Raw genomic sequence first — 8,286 nt, 5'->3', positions numbered from 1 at the left:
AAATGGTCTTGTTGGGCTGTGTAAAGCTGACGACCGTTTCCCGGATTTTTGGACATTTCACTGCATCATCCATCAAGAGCATCTGGTGTCTAAGAAGCTGTACTTGGACCACGTCATGAAACCAGTGCTAGAAATTGTGAATTGTATTGCACTCATGCTCTTAATCACAGACAGTTCAAAAACCTCATAGCCGAACTTGATGAAGATCTTCCCAGTGATCTGCTTTTCCACTGCACTGTGAGATGGCTTTCAAGAAGTAACATGCTTTCCCGATTTTTTGAAATGTTGAACCGAGTGAAGCTGTTTCCGGGAGAGAAACATAAGGAATATCCTCAGCTACATGACCCCCAGTGGATTTCAGATTTGGGGTTTCTGGTCGACATGCTGCATCATCTGAACAAACTGAATGTAGATCTGCAAGGAAAGTTAAAAATGCTGCCTGACCTGGTGCGAAGTGTTATCACATTTGTCAACAAGCTCAAGCTATTCCAGACTCATCTTCAAAAGAGAGAGCTCACACATTTCCCCTCCTTGTTGAATGCAAGTGGAGGAGCAGCTGAGGTCTTACAAAGGAGCACTACATGCTATGCAACACTGGTTGAAAATCTGCAGCAGAGTTTTGAGGACAGATTCTGCAACCTGAGGGAAAAACGGCCACAGATCACCTTCCTCATTAACCCTTTCACTGCTGAATCAGACTGTTTGAAAGCCCCTTTAGTGACAAATGAAGCAGCGTCCCAGTTGGAGATGATTGAACGTTGTGAGGATGACAGACTGAAATCTGTGTTGAGAGAAGGAACCACAGAGTTCTGGAAAACAGTGCCCACAGACCGATATCCCAATGTCAACAGGCTGCACTCAAGCTAATGTCAATGTTTGCTGCAACTTATGTCTGTGAATCAGTTTTCACTTCCAGATAAAATTAATTTTTATCTTTTTTCAACATACCATACTATGATTTTTTTTCGACATACTATACTATGACCTTTTTAATCACTTTTTAGACATACTATACTATGACCCTTTTATCACGTTTTTCCACAAACTATACTATGACTTTGTTATAACTTTTTTCAACATATTACTTTTTTCGACATACTATGTTCTGACTTCTTTTGACCTACTATACTATGACTTTTTGTTCGACATACTATACTATTACATTTTATGACTTTTTTCGACATACTATACTATGAATTTGAATCACTTTTGTTGATAAATGTTTAGACCGTTGACCAGTTCTGGTCTGGCCCAAAAGGCCAGATACTATCTGACCATTTGCATGTAAGGGGAGGGGGAACAGATTATAGCAGGTTAGAAACGGCCTGATATTTTGTGTATCCCCGATGTAATTTATAGACAGGTGAACAAAGCGGTTAATTGAAAAGCCATATTAAACTAAATTAAATTTAAAAAAAGAAATCACGTTAGAGGGCAGGGAGGGATGGGTTAGCAAAGACGAGGAAAAAAATAGTTATTAACCTGCATGACTAACGTAGATAGGCCTATAGCTAAGGAGCATGTCAATATGGAACTTTGGAAAACACTGTCGATTAATCCACAATAATAAACGACGCATTAAATAATTCACACGTCGCCTTAAGTATTAAAGACAAATACACGTATTTATGTAGATAAATGAGATCCTTAGCCTACTATGGAAAACCCTGTCGAGTCTTCCACTATGTAACTTTTAGCTGCAGCTGTAGTTCCAATGAGACAACCTGTAGGGGGACCGAAGCTCCGCTCTGAGTGCACGCTTGCTCCGCGGGCAGGGGATACAAATCCTGGCGGGGATAAATCATGGATGTAAGTAGCTTGGCACGACAGCGGCGGCGCTGTGTCTGTCTGCACTCTAGAGCCCTGCATTGTATAGTATGTCTAAAAAAGAGATTAAAAAAGTCACATTATAGTATGTCGAAAAAAGTGATAAAAAAAGTCATAGTATAGTATGTCAAAAAAAATTTAATGACCACTCAATTGAGGAAAGAACTTTGGCAGGCAGTACAGTTAAACCATTGATGTGTTATCGTGTCGCGCCGTCCCAACTCTCTCGAACTACCTTCAAAGTAAACAAAAAGCTCAAATATCTCCTCCATGGCCTTGGCAGGGTGAGCAGCACTATCTTCTCTCATCACCTATGGAGGCACAAAGTTCATGTATTCTCTGCCTGGAAAGGTTATGCGGTTATGTTGGACACTGACCTGAATGACACCTGGGTACTATTGTCTCAACTTACACAGCATGAGTACATACGATGGAAATTCCACAACAGTGTAGTATATTACAAAAGTCATAGTACAATATGATGAAAAAAGTCATAGTATAGTATGTCCAAAAAAAGTCAAAGAATAGTTTGTCAAAAAAGTCATGAAAACGTCATACTATATACTGTATGTTGAAAAAAGTCATAAAAAAGTCATAGTATAGTATGTCAAAAAAAGTCATAAAAAAAGTCATAGTATAGTATGTCAAAAAAGTCATAAAAAAGTAATTGTATAGTATGTCAAAAAAGATTAAAAAAAATAGTTTCATAGTAGTAGAAAAAGTCATTTTAATCATAAAAGTTCATAGAAGACATCATTTCATTCATGAGTCATTTAGCCAGTAATTTAGGACACGCCCCTTGAGTATGAATAGCATGATGAGCTGGCTGTGGGTGACTTATGTGTTAGAGAGCACTGAGACCACAGCACAGACACATTTCTTCCTATGATACATTCATAAAGTTAACAAGAAAGTTATTGTAGTTTAGATTAAAGCTACAGATTTAGAAAAACAAAAAAAATAAGTGCCTTAAAGAAATTAGGTCCCTGGGATATTTCTTGGATTGGATTAGCTCACATTTACCTGAGGTGGCTGTCATCCTTAGCCCCAAGGCTGGAAAGCTGACAACAGTATGGCTGCAATCTTGAGAGCATTGGTTCTCGCTCTGCTCATTCAGGGCTGTTTTTGCAGCGTTGGACAGAATAACACAGGCTGCATGAAATGGACACCAAAAGGAGATAATGTTTGCTGTGAAGCCTGTTTTGCTGGTAAGTAATAACGATAATGAGCATCACGATTCTCTATGATTTTGATTTGATGACATGTGCTGTAAGTTCAGGAGAGCATTTTTGACAAGGGCTCTACAAGTCAGTATTCTGTTATATCATTCATATCCTAATGTTGATACTATTATAATAGGCTTTAAAAATACCAAAATTAAAAAAGCACTGTTTTTTAATGAAACACTGTAGATATCCATGGAGGGGAGGAGAGAATCTGTTCACTTTCCACATAAACTCAGTTGTTACGCAAATATGTTAACATTATCCTTTTCCAGACCTAAAAGTTCAAGTTATTCCACGTAGTATCTAATAAAAGCAAAAAGCCTACTGAGTTGTATCTGCTTTTGTCAGGATGTAAAAAAAATTTTTTTCCAGCTTTTGAGTGGTGGTTGCTTGTAACCAATATAGTTTCAGTGGTTTTTCAGCTAATACCACAACACAGAGAAAAGGCGTGGATTGTGCAACAAATAATTTGGAGCTGTGTTCATCATTACAGTTCCCAAACAGTAACTTTTTTTCAAAGCTTTCCTTAGCTGTATTACAACTTTTAATATGTTACTGTATGTATTCTATTTAAATATTTTCTAATTTAAACATTGTGTATGCATGTATATTTGTATATGTTATATATATATATATATATATACATATATACACACACACACACACACACACACACACACTTATGTGTATACAAGTGTGTGTAGCTTGAATCGACTACAACTTACATTTCATTGGGTAACCCTGTGTTGTAAAATGGCAAATAAATTAACCTTGATCCTTGAACCTTGTTTGCAGGACACCGCCTGGTCAGAGAATGTGGCCCAAGCCCGGAAGATCTCTGTACTCCTTGTGAGGCCGGGACATTTACGGTGAACCCAAAACCGTACAGCTGTACCAGGTGTACACAGTGTGTAGGTATGTCAGCAGATGCTAAAACTGCATAAGAAATGTCTTCAATAGCGTATGTCCCACAAGCTGACTTTTTTCTTTTAAATTACAAGTTTTACAACTCTCTTGCCATCTGTTTGTATGTGTAGGTGCTCAAGTCTATTTGAAACCCTGCACTGCCACAACTGACACAAAGTGTGGCTGTAGAGAAGGACTCATCTGTGGTAATGACCGCTGTTCCTTCTGTGTCAAGAAGTGTGACAAAGGTTATGAACCAGAGAAACGTAAGTAAAAAATAAGCTCATGACTTTAGCACATACACATTAGATTTAGTTTAAGTTGAGTTGCAAGTCAACCGAATGATTGTGTGCACAGGTTCTTGCAGACCATGTCCAGAGGGAACCTTCAATGACCAAAGTCACCAGATGTGTAAACCCTGGAGTACCAAGTGAGATATTACCCTACTCCAAAAACACCATCTGCCATTGTAGCCATTGTGTTGTTGTACTGAAGAGATTTGATGAAAAACTTTATTTTTCTAAAAGGTGTCCCAATCCAAATCAAAAGATTGTGGCCAAGGGAAATGCACTTACGGACATCAAGTGTGTTAATATTTCATATGCCCAAGTGAGCGTTTCAAAGCGACCTGGTAGGATGAGATTCTATTCCTCTAGTGTACTTTTGCTTTAATTCTTGTTTTTGTTTAAAGCCTGCAATGATTTCTTGCTGCTGTTGTGTCAGATCCCACAGAGCAGGCATGGCCATTGGTCTTATCTGTGATCACAAGTGCGGTTCTGATGGCCTTTAGCATCATCATCATCAGCCTTGTGGCCAAGAAAATCTTCCAGAAAAGAAAGGAAAAAGGCAAAAAGCCAATCACAAAGACCCTGATAATCGGAACCCCTACAGGTTACTACTACCGTACTTTGTGATATATTAAGAGATTATCCTGACCACATTGCACAAATTAATGTCGATTATACACAATGTTTATCAAGCCAATGTCAAATACAGTGAAAAGGTATTTGCTTTGCCATTTTTTTCTCCTTCAGATGATCCTAGGTCATTAATAGCCACTGAGTGCAGTTTCCATGAGGCCCAGCAAGAGCAGGGCAGCAGCTCAGAGTCGCTCAACTCCAAGGACTCCTCGGGCCAGCTCATTGCTTGAAGAGAAGGGAAACTGGACTTGACTGCCCCACTGAAGAACCCGTTGTTTGTGTTGAGTTTGGTGAAAAGAAACAGGATATTCTGAATAAGACCTCTGTCTCACTTTGTGATACTGGAGATGTTTTTGTTGTGCCAATTTGTTTGGCTCTAAATGAAAGAAACAAAGCACTGTATTCACCCAAGTTTCTTTTATCCACCCCATTTTCCTTTTATCAGAATAACCAAAGATACTGAGAAAATCTTTATAGGTCAGGTTAGAGGTATCACTTTGCTGTACAATTACACCAATGTAATTATAACGATGATACAGTAAATACACACAGGGGAGGAAGGGGAATTCTGAGAGGGAAAACACTAAGTGGATTACAACAGCCATTCATCATGTTAATTATATCAGACAGTGAGGCTGTTTTTTTCCCCCTTTCAGTTAAGCCTAAAGGAAGATAGCTGTGAAAGGTTTGGAATTATTGGATTGAGTTTGGCACCAGATGGAAAAAAGCATACCTTACATTAAATACCTAAGCCTTTAAACTTTTTAACTACTTTCAAACAAGTGGACTTGTGCCAATGGCCTGTGTATAATAATGTTGTAGTGTATGAGTTTCACTCCTCTTATATTTGCATGTCTAAGCGGGAAAGCTGCTGAGTGTTGCGTTGTGTGAATGTACAGTGCAGGTGGGCGTTCAGCTGGGTGTAAACGTCTGACAGCAGAGGTCTGAGTCACGCCTGAGGCTGAGCCCACAAATGCCTCCTAGATTTCTGCTAAATTTGTACATTTCTAAGTCCTAACTGCTGTGTCAATCATGATTTTATGCTGTGAAACATTTATGATTTATCATGGGGACAGTTTGGTATTTTTGTCTACTTTGGTTTGTTATACGTTTCTATAGAACACAGAAGATAACTTTGTTTACAACAGTAGATAGTATCACTTTGAAGACCGCATGGTGTATACAGCCTCTTCGACCCTACTTAACATTGCAGGAACTATATGGACTTTCCAACAATTGCTTCATTGGTGTCAAAAAGTCCAGCAAAGGGAGTTCCCTTTTTGTGAATAGGTAATCATATATTTAGAATTAAAACACCAAGGAATCTACGGTACATTACACAGTCTGCATATCTAAAGCACCTTGGTGCTATTTTAACAAGAAAGGTTAAGGTTTTATTCATGAGCAAGATGAGACATGCCTGTTGAGCAAGAGTTTGACAACACCGTGAGTACCCAAGTACAATATTTAGGATTAAATGTCAGATAATGCGATTAGTCATGTGCTGCACATAGATCTCTGAGATTTCTTTTAAGTGTGTCATGTGGGAAATTCTCTGAACAAATAGGATACAAACTTATAACTATATAAATACACTTAACAAAAATATACAAGGCAAACACAATATCAAAAATGAGGCTCAAGGGTTATGTGGAAACCCCCCAGTCAGTCTGGTATTGGTCTCCTTTTTGCTTTTGGTTATTTTCTAACACAATAGAGTAGGCAGCTAGATCAGACCAAGTGGAACTTTTTTTCACAACTCAATTCTTTTCTGAACCGTAGCAGGCGTATATCTTTCTACTGAAATGGAACATTTGTTAGCCCACACTTTTAGTAACGTATCAGGGACTGTCTGTGAGTCACAACTCACACATTGTGATGTCTGTTGAAAGACCACAAAGTTCACGGGTGCTGCCTCGAGAAGAGTTACCACAGTACAGTCTGTCATACAGTGAGTAGTAAGGACTGTAGCACTTTACTTGTCAACTGGAATGACCAATGTTATGCACTTGTTTGGTTTGTGAATTTATCATTCTGCCTCATATCTATAACATATATTTTACAAGATGTTTTTATATCAGTCTTTGGAACTGTCCATGGTTTACAGTGTGCATTCTGTTATGTTATAACTTTTTTTTAAAAGTCAATAAAAATGGGATTTGTATTTTATTTGTTGTACTTTCATACAGAACAATTGCATTCATAGTGGTCCACCAGCAGTGGTATATTTCATCTGTGAAAAACAAACAAAATGCAACAACAAAAGGAGGTTTTAAATGTGGGAGTAATATGAACATAAAAAAAGAAAAGAAAAAAAAGACAAAAAGTTATATGGTTATATGTGTGAAAAAAATACAATATTTTTAGTATTCTGTAAAATGAATAATGTTACTGACTGATAAAAACCTACCTGGCAAAAAAATACACAAACATCAGTTGGATATGTATCAAGTAATTTAAGTTTTAAAATAAAACAAAATCTTCTGGATCATCTTTTGGAAATTGATCTTAATGCCTTAATTAAAAAAAAAGAGGAAGAATCCAACCTTTAAGGACACCAATTTTCTTTGTGAATGAATAATGTATCGTAAATAAATAAATGTTCGTCCTTAAAAATACAGGGGGCATAAGTAAGTACACCCCTATGTTAAATTCCCATAGAGGCAGGCAGATATTTATTTTTAAAGGCCAGTTATTTCATGGATCCAGGATACTATGCATCCTGATAAAGTTCCCTTGGCCTTTGGAATTAAAATAGCCCCACATCATCACATCCCCTTCACCATACCTAGAGATTGGCATGCGGTACTTTCCATAAAATCATCTCTCAATGCAAATCAAACCAGCTATTAGGCTAACTGAAATAAAACCATGCCAATCTCTAGGTATGGTGAAGGGTATGTGATGATGTGGGGCCATTTTAATTAAGGCATTAAGATCAATTTCCAAAAGATGATTTTTTTATTCCTCTTTTTAGTCAACTTTAGCATGGGTTCATAAACTTATGAGTGCCACTGTATGTATGGGAATTTAGTCATAACCAATGGTTGTATATGGGGGGAGACCTAAAATGACCGTGAGATGCAGTTGAAACCTCCAAAAAGCTAGTACTGTAAGTGGATCTTTTATCTTAGATTAGTTTGTTACATATACTGTTCCCAGACGTTTATGAATATCTGGATATTACACTCAAACAATTGAACATACTTTGATGACTGTTGTAATATGTTTTTACTAGGGCTGTCAATCGATTAAAACATTTAATCTAATTAATTACATACTCTGTGATTAATTAATCGAAATTAATCGCATACACAATTAACGGTGCCTGAACCGATACTTTAAGAAAGCTAAAAAAAAAAAGAAAAGAAAAAAAAGGGTACTAAACAACAGTCGGTGACCTCAAA

At 37.4% G+C, this 8,286-nt stretch overlaps 1 protein-coding gene across 1 annotated transcript; it reads left to right on the top strand.

Moving 5' to 3' along the window:
- Positions 1-2,669: 2,669 nt before the first annotated feature.
- Positions 2,670-8,228, top strand: tnfrsf9a (tumor necrosis factor receptor superfamily, member 9a). The gene is made up of 7 exons (XM_078255543.1): positions 2,670-3,035; positions 3,849-3,968; positions 4,091-4,225; positions 4,317-4,389; positions 4,487-4,590; positions 4,683-4,850; positions 4,994-8,228. Exons 1-7 carry the CDS (start codon positions 2,900-2,902, stop codon positions 5,107-5,109), a joined length of 852 nt encoding a protein of 283 aa, XP_078111669.1. The 5' UTR covers positions 2,670-2,899; the 3' UTR covers positions 5,110-8,228.
- The last annotated feature ends 58 nt before the right edge of the window (positions 8,229-8,286 follow it).

The sequence above is a fragment of the Sander vitreus genome, chromosome 7 (assembly GCF_031162955.1).
Source record: "Sander vitreus isolate 19-12246 chromosome 7, sanVit1, whole genome shotgun sequence".
Lineage (NCBI taxonomy): Eukaryota > Metazoa > Chordata > Actinopteri > Perciformes > Percidae > Sander > Sander vitreus.
The sequence above is the reverse complement of the archived record's forward strand: the minus strand, read 5'-3'. Positions and strand labels throughout refer to the sequence as shown.

What these genes read in the sequence shown, in the direction of transcription:
- tnfrsf9a (XM_078255543.1), top strand. Translation starts at nt 2,900, where the DNA reads ATGGCTGCAATCTTGAGAGCATTGGTTCTCGCTCTGCTCATTCAGGGC. An exon ending in AGGTTATGAACCAGAGAAAC is followed by an intron (nt 4,226 to 4,316) that starts GTAAGTAAAAAA and finishes TTGTGTGCACAG; the next exon opens with GTTCTTGCAGACCATGTCCA. An exon ending in TGTAAACCCTGGAGTACCAA is followed by an intron (nt 4,390 to 4,486) that starts GTGAGATATTAC and finishes TTTTTCTAAAAG; the next exon opens with GTGTCCCAATCCAAATCAAA.